This window comes from Eleutherodactylus coqui, chromosome 9 (assembly GCF_035609145.1).
Source record: "Eleutherodactylus coqui strain aEleCoq1 chromosome 9, aEleCoq1.hap1, whole genome shotgun sequence".
NCBI lineage: Eukaryota > Metazoa > Chordata > Amphibia > Anura > Eleutherodactylidae > Eleutherodactylus > Eleutherodactylus coqui.
This window is the reverse complement of record NC_089845.1, coordinates 110519597-110538029: the sequence shown is the minus strand read 5'-3', so window position 1 is coordinate 110538029 and position 18433 is coordinate 110519597. Positions and strand designations below refer to the sequence as shown.

The following is an 18433-nucleotide window of genomic DNA, read 5'->3' as shown; positions in this document are numbered from 1 at the left end:
CATAGAAATGTCATGGCTTGCAACAGCAAAGCGAGGATTGCTGTTTGGTTTGTCTACAATAGTGGAAGAAGTTCAGCCGGTTGCATTTTAAATAAGACTTTCTTTTAAGGCGTGATTTAATCCCATTTAAGTACAGTATTGTACATTCTAAATCTCAGAATAATAGAGCACTGCTGTTTAGTATTTACCTGGCTGTTGCCATGTCCTCAACACCAATGTGATCAGGCCTATGGTGCAGTGGCGGGAGCAGTACCGCCATGCTAACTCACATAAACCAATCCTTTTCTCTCCATCAGGCAGCTTCTCCTTGTCAATAAGGGATTTCGATGCAAAGAGCGGTGATGTCATCAAGCACTATAAAATCAGGACTCTGGACAATGGCGGATTTTACATTTCCCCCAGGATTACCTTCCCGTGCATCAGTGACATGATCCAGCATTACCAAAGTGAGCCGTTCATGCTTTTGCTTTTTATAGGAGCGTCTTCTTTTATGAACAGATGATGTGGGTCACGCAGTAAAGCTGGTTTATGGTTTTTAATATAGTTTAATGTGAAACAACTTTGGAATTGATCCTGGCGTTTGCATTGTCTGCTCCTTCACACACAGTATTCAGAATGGTTTTAATGTTGATTACACTGTTATACTGCCCCGTAGAAAGAAAATGAATATATTTGTAGATCATATCACCTCTCATCATTGTAATATAAATCTGTTGACCTCTGACTGCAATTTAATAGGGTATAAGGTTCATAATTCATTCCAGGAAATTGGCCAAAGATCCTTCAGACTAGTTCCATGCAATACATGCAGTATGAATATATGGTATCATTCGGTCAGACATTTCAGGACAATGTTTGTTAGCAAAGCACATCTATTCAGGCTCTACCATCTCTATCACCTTCACATACCTTCTTTTATTTTATGGTACCTTTTTGAGTTTTTGTTTATAATATTCTTTTATTTGATGTTAGAACAAGCTGATGGCCTCTGCAGGAAATTGGAAAAGCCCTGTTTTAGTCCCAAACCTCAAAAGCCATGGGATAAAGATGCTTGGGAAATTCCAAGAGAGTCTGTTAAACTAACAAAGAAACTTGGAGCTGGACAGTTTGGAGAAGTCTGGATGGGTGAGCTAGAAAACCTATATGGCAATGCTTGTGAAAAGTCATGTAAAGTAAGCGCGGTAATGCCAATAACCATCATTTGTCTATACGCTCTCCATTTTCGAAAATGTTTCCTGAATACTACTGGCATATATAATATAATATAATATATATATATGGTTGCATCCAGGTAGGTAAAACCAAAATTTATTGAAAGTAAAGTTGGGGAAAATGCTGGAAGAGATTGAGATGGGGGATGGGGAATCATTCCGAGTCACCAAGTTAGTCTGTGTGAAACATTGACAATCAGTAAGTGGCCAGCTTGCCAAAATAATGCTAAGGGGTGCAGAGACCACTCATCCAGGAAGTTATAAATATCCCAGAAAGGCATCCAGTCGATTGCACGTCTTTCTAAGGCCACATACACAGCTGCTGGAGACTTCCGGTGTGATTTTTGGGCACCAATGCTTCTGGGCCCCAATGCAAAATTTGTAACAGGGCTCCAACTATAATGCTTTATTCATAGTACTTTGCTCCCTATATGAAAAGAGAACCCTTATGGGCCCCCTAAGGCTCGTGGGCCCGGGTGCAACTGCAACCCCTATAGTTATGCCCCTGGGCTCTGCTATAGGAGCTGAGCAATGAAAATACCAGAAGTACTGGATTTGGCATGTACCGGACCCAAGCAGTGCCAAACCGACTCCATTGACTATAATGAGATTCGTTTGGCTTCTGGAATGCCATCCCAAATTTTCCTGGAGGAAATTGCGCAATATGCTGCACTACTTCATATGGGCTTTTGTGCCAGATGTAAGCGTGGCCGAGGAGCACTTTTCATAATCACGTAGAAAGGTGATAACTAATGTTCCTCAAATTTTCATAAGACCATGATGAATGCTTCAAGCTGTTTGGATAATATTTTATGGACAAATGTGGAACATTTTGGACACCGCTGCTGCAATTATGTCCACCATAAATGTACATACAATATTCCAGACAAGATGCTCTTAACATTTACGCCAGTTATCTGTCCACAAACTGATATTTGAGTTCTTTGGCCAAATCGTGATCTAAACCACAAGAGAAATGAATGGTCGAGGAACAAGGTTACATTTTTTTCACAAACCTAGTCCATAATGTAAAGTCAATATACACTGATCAGCCATAGCACTAAAACCATAAAAACAGGTGAATTGAATTACATTTAATATTGGTAATTGTACTTGTCAGGGGTGCAATATATCAGGCAGCAAGTGAGCAGTTAGTTCTTGAAGTTAATGTGATGAAAGCAGGATAATGGGCAAGAGTGAGGATTTAATCGCCTTTCACAAGGATCGAATTGTGTTTGCTACGTGACTGGCTCACAGCATCCCTGTTTGTGGAATGTTTCCAGTATGCAGTGTTTAGTAGCTACTGTAACAAACGTGGTCCATCGAGGGACAATCGGTGAACCAGCGACAGGGCCATGGGTGACCAAGGCTCATTCACACATCAGAGGAGTAAAGGCTAGCACATCAGATCCAATCCCACAAACAAGCTACTGTAGCCACAAATTGTTAAAAAAATTAATGGTAGCTATCACAGAAAGGTGCTAGAACACACACTGCATCACAGTTTACTGTGTATAGGGCTAACTAGCTGCAAACCAGTCAGCGCTGCCATGCTGAGCCCTGTACACTGCTGATGGCACCTACCAATGGTTGTGTGGTCATCAGAACTGGACTATGGAGCAATGGAAGGAGGTGGTCTGATCTGGTGAATCATGTTTTTAATCTACATCATGTAGGGTGTGTCAGGGTGTGTTTGAGTCATTTACTTCAGAAAAAGGATGCATTAGGGGAAGAAGTCAAGCCAACGGAGGCAGTGTGATGCTTTGGGCAGAGGTTTTCTGGGGAACCTTGGGTCTTGACATTCATACTGATGTTGCTGTGACATGCACAGCCTACATAAACATAGTTGCAGACAAAATACACTTGCAGTGTTAGTTAGTCAATTTTAAATTTTGTAGCAGACCCTGAAACTGGTACCTCATGGCCAAAAATCTACGACTGTTCCAGAATTGGAGTGGGCTAAATTTTCTCTACTGCTGTGTGGAAGACCGATATCATGTAGTTTTCACAACACTGTATACCTTATCACTTACATGGAAAGGTTATGAACAAGAACATCGGATTGACTTTATAAACCATTAATACCCCAATGCTTTGAATGTGATTTTCTTTGATAAAAATCTATGTAAAATGCTGATTTTAAAGATACATTTTATAGTGTTGTTATAAAGTTATCTTAATCTATTAACATACGAAAGTAGTATGTCCACCTATAAAGAGTGCTCTTCCATAGAAACAAAAATGCATTGGACTATAAAGGACACTTGCTTCCGTTTCCTTTGAACATTTACAGTACAGGAAATGACTTGAACAAATTTTGCAATAGTCTGAAACAAGTTTCAAGATGTTTCCTCTTGCTAATGTATGGAGCTTGGAGTTGGACACAAAGTAGTGTGTGAACTGAGGGTAGTGTCTCAGGAAGACAACTCTTGGGTCATATGGCCTTCATAGAGGTTGAGTCCCTGGTTCTGTACAAGTGGATCCTGTTTTGATGAACCAACCTGTTTTCGTATTACATGCATGGGGCATGCATGTGAATGGCTGCCATGTAATACTACATTTCCCCTGCATTGGCTGGTAGGATAATGCTTAGTCATGGCGGCTTTTCCCTCCAAAATCTGCTGTTTCTCAGCCAGGAGTGGGATGAGACAACCCCTTTTTGTTTTCTGGTTGGGTTTGTGTACATTAGTTGCAATGTGTTTTATGTTACATATCCTAATAGTTCAACATCTTTTAAGTAACTACAAAAGTCTTCATTTTGGGTCATCTTTAAACTTTCCATTTTAGGTTCCTATAATAACAATACAAAAATCGCAGTTAAAACCCTCAAGCCGGGGTCCATGTCTGTGGAAGCCTTCATGGAGGAGGCCAACTTGATGAAGACACTTCAGCATGACAAATTAGTGAGACTTTATGCTGTGGTCACTAAAGAGGAACCGATTTATATTATCACGGAATATATGGCAAAGGGTAAATCTACTAGCTGCTCATATTGTATATTCTTAGTATAAAAATATTAAAAATATCACACGAATACATATTAACTATATAATGTGACTAAATATTATACAGTGTACTTATAGGTTGTGTACTGTAGTCACTCTTTCAGCCTTGTCTAAACTTTTTTTTTCTTCATTTTTATCTAGGAAGCCTACTAGATTTCCTGAAGAGCGATGAAGGTTCTAAAGTACTTCTTCCTAAGCTGATTGACTTCTCTGCGCAGGTATGCTTAATAAAGCATCTGTAATATGGAATTGCTTTTATTTTTGGTGACAATTCCCTTCTCCTTAAAGTGGTTTCCTCTTGAAAATCATCAGTTAAGGTACCCTCACGTGTCATGATTATTGCTTATATAATTGCTGCAAACAGTAAATTCGGGCAGTAGACATCCCTGTTAGACATTTATTTCACAGGATAGACCATAAATGTCTATGTCACAACATAGACCATGAATGTCATGAATAGCTATTTAAGCCTGCGAAGCTCTTTGTGTTATATTGACCTCTTCTGGCAAGAAAAAGTGATTTACTTGACCATGGGAGTCTTTACCTGTTTACAGTACAGGAAGCTGTGTACAGTACAAATAACACACAACTACTGGCGAGGTAGCCGGCGTCTATTCTTTTCTCAGAGGATGCAAATGTGATTGTCAGTTTTTGGCTCCCCGCCACCACTTTTATATAAACCTAGTATGCTAGGTTAAATCTTCTGCTAGTCTACTCATTCAATGGGTCATTGTGTGATACACGGGCTGTGAACTGTCCTGCCTTCAGGAAGATGTTGTCTGTTTGTATGTAAAGGAGAACACACAGAGGTCCAGACAAAGGGCCTTCTGTAAAGTAGATTGTCATAAACTAGGAAGTGGAGATAGGCATGCAAATGATATGTGTAATGACCTACAAAAATGTAGAGGTTTGATAAAACATTAGGAAAACTTCTCTTTATCTACAGCAAGTGAAGCGGAAAGGAATGATGTCCCCACCCTCTATTTATGAGCCTGTTATTCTAGGTTAATAATTGTCTGCTATTGATTCATATGTTAGTCCCGGGAGAATTTATATTCATTGCACAACTTTGTCTATGCTGTTGACCAACCGTTGGCTCTTCCACATTCATGGACGCTTTTTTCCAGTTTCCACTTTTATATTTTTTATTTTTAATTGATAGTGTGAAATATCCCGTACAGACCGACCAGTTGCGATATCTCTATATGCCTTATTGTGCTCAAATGCCAAAGACCTAGTTAAATATTTTTGGGCTATGGTGTAAGACTACTTCTTACAGGGGCTGACAGAGTCTCCCAGGTAATCGCTCAGAGGGAACGCTCTGCCTGAAGATGTGGTGATGGCGAACTTGATAAAAAAATTCAAGAGGAGCTTGGACACCTTTCTTGAGTGTTACAATATTACATGTTCTAGTCGCCAATTACTTCAGAAGGGTCAGTGATCCAGGGATTCTTCTGATTGCTAGACTTGACGTTGGGAAGGCATCTTTTTCCCTTTATTGGCTTCTACCTCATTGCGTTTTTTTTGTCTTCCTTCGAGAATCGCTCATTTGTCGGAGTTGCTTGGTTTTCAGCTCACCTAAAAACCAAATGACTTTCAGCCTGTTTGAAACAGGCAGTCCTTCAACTATGACTGCCTGTTTACTCTGAATGTAGGCGGGCGGCCGTAAAAAGATCTTCAGCGTGCTACTCCTCCATTCAGTGAGAGATCATCACTCCTGTGTGAAAGCATAGGAATAATCATCACTAGGATGACTGCCAGCCACTTCACCTCCTGATAGTCGTCTCTTGTAAAAGTACTCTAAAAGCTGAAAATCCCTTCATTAGTCAGAAGCATTAATGGTTACTGCTTGGTGAACAAGCTACATACACTGAATAGCCACTTTATTCGTGACTGCTGACCCTTTATAACTGGCGCTTCTCTGTATACAAATTGGACAAATGACCCCAGAATGAAGTATAAAATCCAATGGGCAATTTTTCCGTGGATCAGTTCTAGTGAATGCACATTAGAATGCGAACATTGAGTCATTTTATCGATTTCCAACAAGGTATGGTCATCGGTGCTAGGCTAGTCAGGACCAGTACTGAAAAAAAAAAACTTACAGGGTAGGTAGATTTTGGTGTGCAATGGTGTTGAGGGGATACAGAGAATGGCGTGATTGAGGAAAAACATCCAGCACAAGTGACATAAACAATTCGTCAATGAAGAGAGTCAGAAGAGGATGTCAAGAATCTTCTAACCCAGTGTTCCCCAACTCCAGTCCTCAGGGACCGCCAGCAGGTCATGTTTTCAGGATTTCCTCAGTATTGCACAGGTGATGTAATTATTGTCAGCACCTCAAACATTGCCACAGGTGTTCTTACTATAGGATATCCTGAAAACATGACCTGCTGGGGGTCCCTTAGGACTGGAGTTGGGGACCCCTGTTCTAACCAATAGGTTGTGCATGGGCAAGCACAAAGCAGCCTAATACACTGCTGATGCACCAACTAACATGACTGAATACAGCGCTCGTTCCTGAGCACAGATGGGCTGTGACGGCACACAACCAGTTCGAGGGCCATTGCTTGTTTATATTTTGTATATCCTTCTCACTTTGCTAGATTTGACGTTAACAGTTGTCTTACTGTAAAACCAGCAGTGAGAAAAGGGGAACTGAGAATATTCAAGATCAGCTTATGAATAACCATGATAACGCAGCCAAGGGAGGGGAACTAACGAGAACTGAAGCAAAACTGCAAACACTGACTGTATGCATACTTGTATATACTGTATGTATACAGTTGATTTCTTGCTCCCAGGATGCAGTGTTGTGACATGATTTGTAAAGTGTCGCCCTGTGACATCTTACATGACTACAGTTACACCACAGGCTCTTCTTACCTGCAGCAACCAGTCAGATTGCATCTATCTTTATTTAGCCTACAGAAAGAAATATGAAAGTTTGAGTCAGAGGAAACCCGTTTTCAGGAACCTAGCGGCAGCTCATCTCCCAGCGGTAATCCAACATACCCAATCCTCACTTCCTTAATATCTGCCCCATTGGGGGCAGTCTTGTCGGAAACACAGACCTAGTGTGTATGGCAAGCTTTAGCCTTACAATGTAAACTGATGCCTGGACTTATGTATGAGCTCTTTAAAAATAGTGCTTGGTTACGTATTTTATATATTTTCTTACATATATGGATTTTTGCATATAAACCACATTGCAATGCATATTCCACTGCATTCTTCGAGTTATCAGAAACATGCTTTACCGGATCACACAGATCATTAACCCTTTGCAATCCAATTTTGGATTCAGGGTCTCCTAAGGGGTTTTCTCTTTCGGCCATTTTTCAATGGTGCCGTTTGCTGGCTAGAGCCAGTACTGCGGTGTGGGACATGCTGGAGAGGCCCCTGACAATAGAGCGGACAGTAATATATAGTAAGAATACCCTGCCGGACGTCTTCCGACATCGGAGCTGTACAATCAGAATGTCTTCAGATGTCAGACAGTGGATTGGAAAGGGTTAAAACGCTGTGGATCAGCATTTGGTAGATCTGCATTCTGCCAGGGAAATAAGACACTATGGTGCCAGGAAATAACACAGCCGAAAGTAAAACTACAAATGACCCATTCTTATCTGCCATATTAACAGTGCGACAACTAGAAGTACCTAAACTGTAGAGACCTGGTACTCGTACACGATGCATAGTCTTTAATGACACAACCTCTCTTCCAGATTGCAGAAGGCATGGCCTACATAGAGAGGAAGAATTATATCCACCGTGATCTTAGGGCAGCGAATGTGCTCGTTTCGGAGTCTCTCATGTGCAAAATAGCGGACTTTGGTCTGGCCCGTGTTATTGAAGATAATGAATATACAGCAAGAGAAGGTATGTCTAATCTTGCCGAAGCTCGTTAATGCTATATAAAAATATACAGTTTGATTGTCTTATACACTTCTGACTTTAAAGAGGCACTTCCAGTGAAAACATATTTTTCTATCTCTGCCTCCCGCACCTGATTGCCTGTCACACTCTAGTGGTCTCCTCAGTGTATTGCAGTCTCTTCCCTACAGTGCAGTCCTCCTGTATGATACTTCTCAACCATCATCTTCAGGCTCATATTTTTTTACTTTCTGGTCACATCAGCCGAGCATTAGCCTACTGGGAGGACAATTTAATTATCATTACCTTCTATATTCTCCTAAATTGGCTACAGACCATAAGTATCCAGTCAGGAGGATGAGCTGTGATCTCCTCTATAATAGCTGTGTGATCATCCTGAGTAACTGTGAACAGGAGTGCTTGTGTCCTCACTCTAGGCATCTAATCATCGAGACCTCACAGATCCCAAGGACAGGGGTCTTATGACTCCCTCTTACCTCACTGTGGGGATGCTGCACCCATCCTCAGTGACATGAAGATTGAACGGAGCAGTATTTGCACATACGTGGTGCCACTCCATTTATCTCAGTAGGGCTGATGGAAATGGTCAAGTACGAGTGCTCGGCTATCTCTGGCAGTTCCATTGAAAATCTGTGGAGCTGCACCAAGCATGTGCAACCACTGTGCCATTCACTGTGGGTGAGTGCAGCAAGCCCATCGTGAGGCAAAGAGGGGGTCCAAGGACCCTCGTTCTCAGAATCAGTAGCGGTCTTAGCAGTAAGGCCCCCACCAATCAGACTTTTATCACCTAAGGATAGATGATAAAGGTTGATTTGTGGTACAACCCCTATAATCATGATGTACAATATTTCAGGAAATTGAATATGCTTTAAGAATGCTGAATTTGACATCTGCCACAATTATGATGATTTGGCTGCAAACGAGTGACCATGTTTATTTATTAAGCTCCATAGTCCATTTTTGACCTTATTATGTTAATTTGTGCCAGAAACTTGTGACAATATCTAAACTTGTACGATAATAAATTTGTGTATGAAGACGGTGGCTAGATAAGATGAGCCTACTGTCCACCAAGGGGGAAAAGAAAGAGAAGTTGAGCGTGATGCACCATGTTGGTCCTTCTGGTGTATTTTATTAACGTGTCCTAAAATGAGCCAAGAAAAGAGGACACAAATATGACCATGTATTGTAGGATTTGCATCAGCCATGAGGAAACGCAGAGGAGAGCCACATCGAAGAGTGATTTTGAGTGTTTTTCATGTTGACGGGTTAAGTTGTGACCGACGTGTTTGATGTTTCAGGTGCAAAATTCCCTATCAAATGGACAGCCCCGGAAGCCATCAACTACGGGTCATTCACCATAAAGTCAGATGTATGGTCATTTGGGATTTTGCTGAGTGAAATTATAACCTATGGAAAAATACCGTATCCAGGTAACTACGGCGGGTGTTAAAGGGGTTAAACAATGCTATTTAAGAAATGCATGTGGAATATACTTGGCAGGAATACAATCTGTAGAGTTCTATTTTTTTTTTGTGTGTGTGATGTTTTAAGATCGGCCTCCTTCATCTTGGTAAGGACAAGTGTGGAGTGTGTTCTGTTTTCGTTGTTTTTTTTATTTTAAAGACTTCTCTTTAGATAAATAAATAGTTTTTATAAATCTGCCCCATGCGCTAAAAGAAAATAGGTTTGTTGCCCATAGCAACCAATCACTGTGCAACTTTCATTTTGTAAATGTACTAAGAGAAATGAAAGCTATGTCATGATTGGTTGCTAGGGGCAACACAGTTTTTTTTAAATCCATTTTATACCTGTCCCAATGGATACAATTAAAATACTGTGGTGGCCACAGAAAAGCAGCCCAGCACCACACTCTTATGAAAGCTGTCTAAAAGAAAATCTTTGCCCAGAACAACCAATCGCAGCTTAGCTTTTTGTTTCTGATACTGCTGGGGTCAAATAAAAGCTGCTCTCTGATTGGTTGCTGTGGGCGACCGAGTCAAATTTTCTTTTATAAAGTTTTCATAAGTATGAGGTGCTACTTTTTCCATGGCCCTTTCTGTATAAAGAATGAAATGTTTTGAAGTCCTCTCCTTTTAGACAACCCCTTATAAAATGTCCATTTGGTGCATTTTGACGTATTGGAGATGGTCTGCTGATTAAATATTATATAAGCCAGAATACAACTGCCCTTGCTTCTGGACAGCCTGGCACATCTATGCAGTGTAATGAGCAAATGAGCTTTGAAAGGGTTGTCCCATGAAATGAAGTTATCCGTTATCCTGTGGATAGGAGATAACTATTTAATCAGTGGAGGTCTGACTGCGGTGACCCCCACCAATCATGAAAATTGGGGTATTGAAGGTCTTCAAATGAATGTAGTGGTGGTCACACATGCTCTACCACTCCATGTATTTCAGTGGGACTGACAGAGATAATGGTGTTCAAGCGCTTGGCAATCCCAATGAAATGCATATAGTGGTAGTGCGCATCTGTGACCACCAAGCCATACACTTAGGGTAATATGTTGTGGGACAAGCTCTTAAGCATGGAGTTCCTCTACTGAGAACAGCTGACCCCAGAAGTAACAAAAGTAATACTCCATCAATCAGCAAGTCATCAAGTAGATAAGTGGGGTTATCCAAACTGGACTGCCCTATTAATGAAACTGACGAGTAGAAGTACCTGTTACTGGTCAGCAAGGTGCAAGCAGTGAGTGTGGTGGGGTGGGGTGGGGTGGGGGTGGGGATGTGTGTGTGTGTGGGGGGGGGGGGGGGGGGGAGGGGGCTAAGAAATCTAATAATGGTGCTAAATTATCATTTTTATTTTATTAAATTTTTTTCTTTTTAAGCGATGAGCAACGCAGACGTGATGGCTGCCCTCCAGCGCGGTTATCGATTACCAAAAGCGGAAAACTGCCCTGATGAACTGTATGAAATCATGAAACTGTGCTGGAAAGAGAAAGCTGAAGAGAGACCCACCTTTGATTACTTGCAAAGTGTCTTGGATGACTTCTACACAGCAACAGAAGTACAATATCAACAGCAGCCATAGACCATGGACAAGTCCTCACGTTACCGAGTAGGGGTACTGCTGGAGACCCCCATCCAGCTGTGTACTTCCCTTTACAATGGCTGTCTGATTTCCCAAGCTTCAGGGTACATTATTCGCGGCTGTCAGCACCAGTTTCTATGTATATAATGGACTTAAGTTAATCTGTTTTCTTTTTCTGAATATTTAAAAGATTTCATGTTCTCTAGCGGTGAATTTCCAGCCGTCTCGTATTCGCAGCCTGTGCAGCCATTCTATTGGCTGTGGCCGTATACAATAATGCAGTGTGTCGTTCGCTCTCGGTAATGGGGTCTGCTTCTGCTAATCAATGAGCTGAGCCGTGTAATTAAAGGTGTGCTTATCGGACCATATCAACATTTCCTAGGAGCAGTCAAACGGCCTGAACTGTTCATAGCCACCTAACACGTGTGCCATATGAAGGTAGCAGGTTTACCTGTATGGGATCGCAGTCAGGCCCCTTCAGACAGCAGGATTTGCATCCGTATTTACAAGCCAATACAGAAAAAGTACAATGGAAAGCTTTGCATCTCGGCCGTGTTTTGGCTTACAAATACTGATGGGTATTGCCGCACTAAGTGGATTTTATTTCTGGAACGAATGGCCAGAAAATCCGCTGCAAAGTAGACGAGGTTTAAAGAAATCTCATCCATACGCTGTGGAAAAATCCGCACGGCAGTTGACACGCGACGCCGTTTTATGAATTGGCAGCATGTCAATTGGGTTCCCACTGTAGAGTTCGCCTTTGCAGTGCTAGTTCCAGAGTATGAGTTTTAGTATGTTTTTAAGTAATTTTGCTATATTTTCAATGATAGAAAAAGAACATTTCATTTGCTGCCCGCAATTAGTGACGATTATTTTACCCGAATAGCCTGATATAGCACAGAGGAATGCGTTAATTATGAGTGAGACAGGCTCGTGCGGTGGAGAAGCCATGGTTTTTAACTTTATTTTCACTTTTTATTATGCAGATAATGGCAAGTGCCTTTAAAATTATGGGGCCAAACATTTATTTTACTGCCCCTTCCCCCAGGCCACATTTTTTAACAACCCTTTGCCACCACTTATGAATCTTCTTGTCCGTGGGACCCAGTACTTGGTCTGTAGGCCGCCTCTTGTGTTTATAGGAACAGTAGTGGGGTCAGATTCTGCTTGATGCTTTTATCTCCCCGTATTAAATGCTGGTATATGAGATCCCAGTAATATTAGGAATAGTCCTATATAATCTAGAGACACTGGCTGCCTGCAGTATGGCATCTTTGCCCATTCCTCATTACACAGGTCAGAGATAACAGAATTTGCTGCCTCTATTCCTCTTAGATGTAGGATGTCCACATGTGGGCTTAAAATGACATTGGCTACTACCTTCAGATATTTCTACCTGCTATTTATTATCTTCTTGGCTGCTTTATTATAATGCTCCATTTTGGGTTATGATCAGTAACCACGGCTTACCAGTGTGGTCTAATGGTAGTCTGAAGTACATCTGCCCCCCCAGAGAGGCTCTGCCTGCTTCCCTCATAGTTCATGCAGCTCTGCTGGTTTAAATTGGCTGCGGTATAAATGCAGAAGCCGCTGCAGCCAGGAAGTTGGTACCTACTCATATAATTGCTGGTTCAGGAAGGAGATGATAATTCTGAAGTGAGAAGAATAAGACCAGCAGGTACTTGTCACACGTACGGAGGAGTAGCAAGCGGTTCTCCCGCAGGTCTCTCTTCACTTCAGTTCACAAACGGCAAAGGATGAACACAATGGGGCAGATTTACTATTGGAAATTTGAGTTTTGTGGCACAAATTGCATCAGAAAACTGTTGACCGTCCTTTGCACTACACTTGCTACGCGTTTCAGACACTTTCATACACTTTTTACAACTTGCCCAACAAAATGGTGTTCCTCCATTGAAAAGGGGTTTGACCTAAAAATGGAATTGCACCAAATTTTGGCATAAACTAAGCTAACTAATGGGTCGCATACCAGGGAACTGGACCGTCAATACAATCCAACAGATTTATCGTGTTAAATCCGGCACATTCGGAGACCGTCCAGTTGAGGTTTGCTCTATTGGACAGTATTAGTAAACCTGTCCCATTGTTCACGAGTTAATTTACATTTTTATATCTCCACTAAACTAAAACGTGCAGATTCTGCGACCTCCTGTGGTCTCCAAGAATAAAGTGAAGCTAGTTAGTAATATTTATAGGAATTGCTTTTTTTTTTAGGTGTTTTTCTTCTAGAATTCCACTTTTATAGTCTGCATCCTGGTACCAAAGAAATGTTTGTGTATATAACAATTATACAGCAGATGAATTCTATCCAGCATTACACCGTATACATTCACCATGTGCGATACACCGTATACATTCACCATGTATGATACACCGTATGCATTCACCATGTATGATACACCATATACATTCACCATGTGCGATACACCATACACATTCATAATGTACTCCAGCTAAATGGATTCATTCACATGTCGCATGAACATTCTCTATATCCTACATAATGTCTACAGCCTCTCATCTGTGTCAATGAACAATGCCGCATGTTCTCCAGCAGAGATCGGCAGATCTCACTTGCAATCAAAATTTGCCCATCTCTACTGGATTGAGGAACGTGCAGCTATCTGTAATTCCAGGCATCACTTCAGTGGCGGCATACATGCCCGGTTCAGTTGTATTACTCCAGGTTTTTTGTGGGTGTATTTCATTACTAAACCACTCTTGCTTTGTTCTGTGAGCAGTTTTGAATTAATCAGTCTTAGCGGCTTTTCTAGACTTTGCATGAAACTAATGTATATAAAGTTTTTTTCATTGACTTGTGAAATATTAACTGTTCTGAAAGCAATGCTGTTCTATGTTGATTATAGTATACATGATGCTGTATGAAAGGATTTTTCAATTTAAAAGAAAAAAAAAACGTCTTCATGAATTTTACTGTAAGGATGGAGCACTAGAAAATCTACAGTTTAAATAGTCAGGGTATGCCTAAAGGAAAGGTCACAAGAGTAGACCCCTTTAAGCTGCACCTAATTTATAACTTTTTGTTTCCTATTTTGTGTATGTGTTCCCCGAAAATAAGACCCTGTCTTTTGAATACATTTTTGGCCCAAACGAGGCACTAGGTCTTATTTTCGGGGAATGGCTTATTTTACTGACCTAGCAGGCTTGTTCCGGGTCCCTCCCGCTTGTCTCTGAGGTTCTGTAGCTCCACCACACGTCCTGCAGTCCTCGGCCGCTGACAGAACGTCACTTGCTGATCGAGGGATTTATAAATCCCGCCTCCAGGAAGCGATGGCTCTGATTGGTTCGGTGACCGCTGCATTGATTGGCTGAGAGCCATCACTATTACTACTATGGCAATTAAGGGGGTTACTATTACTCTGGACCATTTCAGACTTGCCTGAAATAACAAATATTTGCGGAGTATCTTTTTTATGGAATTTAAAATACCTGTAAAATAAGTGTTTGGTTTTTTTTGCGAAGCAGGGGAGGTGGAGGTGCCATTTCACACTTTGCCTCAGACAGCTTGTAAAGGCTTGGGGCGCCCCTGGTAGCACATGTGAATGTATAGAACTTTGTAAAATATTGTACTAAAGAGAAAGTGGAATCTTTCTCACCTCCGAGGCAGTTCTCAAAAACCTAGTGTAAACCAGGAAATACAAACTCAGGGGATAGATTTGATCAGATTTTCTGACATCCCACCACTATGAACTCACCAGACCCGTAAGCTTGGAGAGAGCATGCCTACAGCAGTGTACCCCAACTCCAGTCCTCAAAGTCAGGTTTTCAGAATTTCCTCAGCATTGGTGATATAATTATTGTTGGTGCCTCAGACATTGCCACAGTTTTTTTTAACTTTAGAATATCCTGAAAACATGACCTGTTAGGACGCCTTCAGGACTGGAGTTGGGAAACACTGGAATACTGGAGTCAGCAGAGGGAAGAAAGACCCAAAATATGTAGGTGGTAATCAACATTTCTGGCTGCAATATATCTAAGACCACCTACACATGGGCAAGCGCAATATTGGGCCATGAACCGCGGCCTGCTATGGAAATCGCCAACATGGTAGCCGAACTGCAATACCACATCCAACCTATGAACAAGGGCTTTAAGTAAGATACAAATAATATATACCTTCATATAGAAATAAGAGAGAAGAAAAGGATATAACTTGCTCACGCGATTAGGTTGTGAGTACATAATTCTGTTTGCCCATGAAGAATAATCCTTGGACAGCTGCCCGTTCTACCTGGATGCCTGCAGTACAGGTGAAGGAATCTGGGTAAACACTGCAGACTGAACAGAGCTATGTGGCACAGCTACCACTAGAATCAGAGAGGAACTGCTTGCTCCATTAGTATAAGTTGTTTACCCACATGACTGCTGGAGCCAATGGGAGGCTGGCAGAGATATCATCGCTGACATCCTGTAAACCTGCCTCAGGGCTTCTGCATTAGAAGCCCACATGACGACAGGTTTACGGAATGTCACCTGACAACTGCAGTAGTCATTTCTGGGAGCTGCGGAGAATCTCTGAGGTTATCTTGTCAGCTATCTTTTAGTCTTGACAGGGAGACTGAACAGGCCTATGGTTTTTGGTGCAAATTGTCACACTGTAAAATACATCATTAATTCACCCAATTCAGGTAGATATACCTATTGGGAGTGCAGTACAATCTAAAATACTATTCCTGTGACTAAGACATAAAATATAAAATCACAGGATCGGATGTAAATGATGCTAACTATCCGTTTGCGCATCCTTTATTAATTTTTGGGTGCTGCGTGTTGTGCCTCCGCATAGTGTCACCAACTGGGTGTGTCATCCTGGTGCCATCCCTATTACATCTAAGATTACCAAGTCCATGGATTTGGTGTAAATGATGCAATTCCATTGTCTACGCATCATTCATTAATTTTTGGGTACTGCACCAATCTTTTTTCTCTTGATCCTCTAGAGGGGGTTTTTATGCCCAACTTTTGCTATCGTCCTTTTTTTTGTATGTCAGATGTCTCTCTAGTTTTTAACATATTAGTATTAAAGGTTACGTTTTAGCATAGAGACCTTAATACAGCCCAGAAGTGTGTTTGCCCTTTTTTTTCCTGCTCCCTCATACTGTTGACTCATGTTCAGGGCTTATTCATACATCCGTATATCAGCTGGGTTTTCATGCCCGGGCCGATATAGGGTGTCCCTTTCTGCAAGGGGAGGAGGCGGGCCAGGAGCAGTGCACTGAGCTCCCACTCCCTTGCCACTATTTGCAATGGGAGGGGGTTGAATGGAACTTAGCTTCACCTCCGTCCCACCCTCCCATTGCAAACAGTGGCGATGGGTGGAGAGGGGGCAGAAGCTCAGTGCACTGCTCCCAGCCCGGCCCACCTCCTCTCCCTGCAGAAAGGGACACCGTATATCGGCCGGGCGTGAAAACCCACCCGATATATGGTCGTCTGAATAAGCTCTCAGTCTGTGATCTAGTAGTATACCCAAGTCTTTTTCACATATGCTGCTGCTTAGCCCAATTCCTCCCATTTTGGATATGCTTTTAATTTTTATTGCTCACTTGGAGGACTTTACATATCTCCTCCTTAAATACCATTCTATTAGTTACTGCCCGCTCTTCAAGCTTGAATCCTTTTTAAAATCCTCTGGGTGTTAGCCATCACTCCTAGCTTTGTCTCCTTGGCAAATTTGATCAGTCTTCCCTCATCTACATAATTTATAAAACTGTTGAAGACTAATGGGCTCAGGACGGAGCCTTGTGGTACTCCACTAGACCCATCCTTCCAATTGGATGTGCAGTCATTTATGACCACTCTTTGAGTACAATCACTCAGCCAGTTGTGAACCCATATGACAGCTGCTTTGTTAATCCCATAGTCAATCATTGGTTCAATAAGGATGGTGTGAGATTTTTTTGGCAAATGCTTTAGTAAAGTCAAAATATACTATATCCATTGCATTTCCCTGCTCAACCCAGTCCATGATTTTGTCATAGAAGGAAATGATTAGTCTGGCATGACTTGTTTGTTACAAACCCATGCTGGCTCTGGTTAAATTACGCCATTCTCATCCAAGTACTTGCATACATGTGGTTTAATCTTTCCTGGTGTAGAAGTCAGGCTCACAGGCCTGTAGTTTCCTGGATCCACAGTCTTCCCCCTTTTTTATTTTTTGAAGATAGGGACAACATTTGGCCTTTTCCAATCTTCAGGGACTTCTCAAAAATTATGGCGAGTTGGTAATGACCTCCCCTGCTTCCTTCACAATCCTAGGATTTAATTTATTTGGATCTTGAGACTTCAATTCACTTAACTAAGTGTTCCCTCACCATCTCTCTGCTTATAGATAACCTGTATTTTTTATTTCCCCAATAGTACAGAGAAGATCAGCTAATGTTACATTTACTTGCAGAGAGAAAACTGACACAAAATAGGAATTTAAAAGTTCAGCCTTCTCAACATCATTTTTAACCAATTCACCATCTTCATCCTGTAAACATCCTATAGTATCTTTGTTTTTTCTTTTGATATACTCCCCAAATCCTTTTGATCGCTTTTGGCCTCTCTTGCAAGCCTCAATTCATTATAATAGTCAACAAATTTTAACTTTTTTCCTGCTTCTGGTATGCAAATAGGTCGATTTACTTAATTTTGAGGTGCTGAATTCAGTGGAAGAATCAGATTCTATCACATTTCCAAGATACACAGTTCTAATACAGGGACAATAAATTTTGGCAAATATTGACTGGTGTTAAATGCCCCCCCAAAAAATACTTAGAACTCAGTAATGTTTTCTGGTAATGTACTTGTGAATGCGAGACCAACAAACGCACTAAGATTCACATATCGCAATGTTCGTACTGATTTAGTTTGGCAAAATAAGACTCCCTAGGAAGAAACCAATAGTAACCCCCCATGATCAAAGGACTCCAGTGTCCTTGATAACTATGCTCCATCCTAAGGATATCTTGGTAAAAGCGTTTACCCTGTTCATCTCTGAAGGCACCTACATTTGCCAGGAAGAAATTAAGATGTGAATGTAAACCTGGAAGCAGTGCTACAACTTTTGACTCACAGCATATCTGCCACTCATGATCTTAGATACTGGGGGTAATCAAATATAAAGTCATGCTTTCATATGCTTCTCTCATGTCCACTGCCCAGGCCAAAGGCAGTAACTGGAGTTTGTTGCCATTATACAATAGCACTGCTTTTAAGCTGATTGTACTAGAATCAATAAAT

The 18433-nt window shown here is 41.4% G+C and overlaps 1 protein-coding gene across 9 annotated transcripts in view; it reads left to right on the top strand.

Moving 5' to 3' along the window:
- LYN (LYN proto-oncogene, Src family tyrosine kinase) overlaps window positions 1–17950 on the top strand; it is an 83760-nt gene extending 65810 nt beyond the window's left edge. For all 9 annotated transcript variants that reach the window (XM_066578313.1, XM_066578312.1, XM_066578319.1 and 6 more), the window contains 7 exons: window positions 297–446; window positions 973–1125; window positions 3999–4181; window positions 4358–4434; window positions 7945–8098; window positions 9415–9546; window positions 10965–17950. In XM_066578313.1, the coding sequence (XP_066434410.1) occupies window positions 297–446; window positions 973–1125; window positions 3999–4181; window positions 4358–4434; window positions 7945–8098; window positions 9415–9546; window positions 10965–11167 (1052 nt within the window). In that variant the 3' untranslated portion in view covers window positions 11168–17950. The remainder of the gene's footprint in view (window positions 1–296; window positions 447–972; window positions 1126–3998; window positions 4182–4357; window positions 4435–7944; window positions 8099–9414; window positions 9547–10964) is intronic.
- The last annotated feature ends 483 nt before the right edge of the window (window positions 17951–18433 follow it).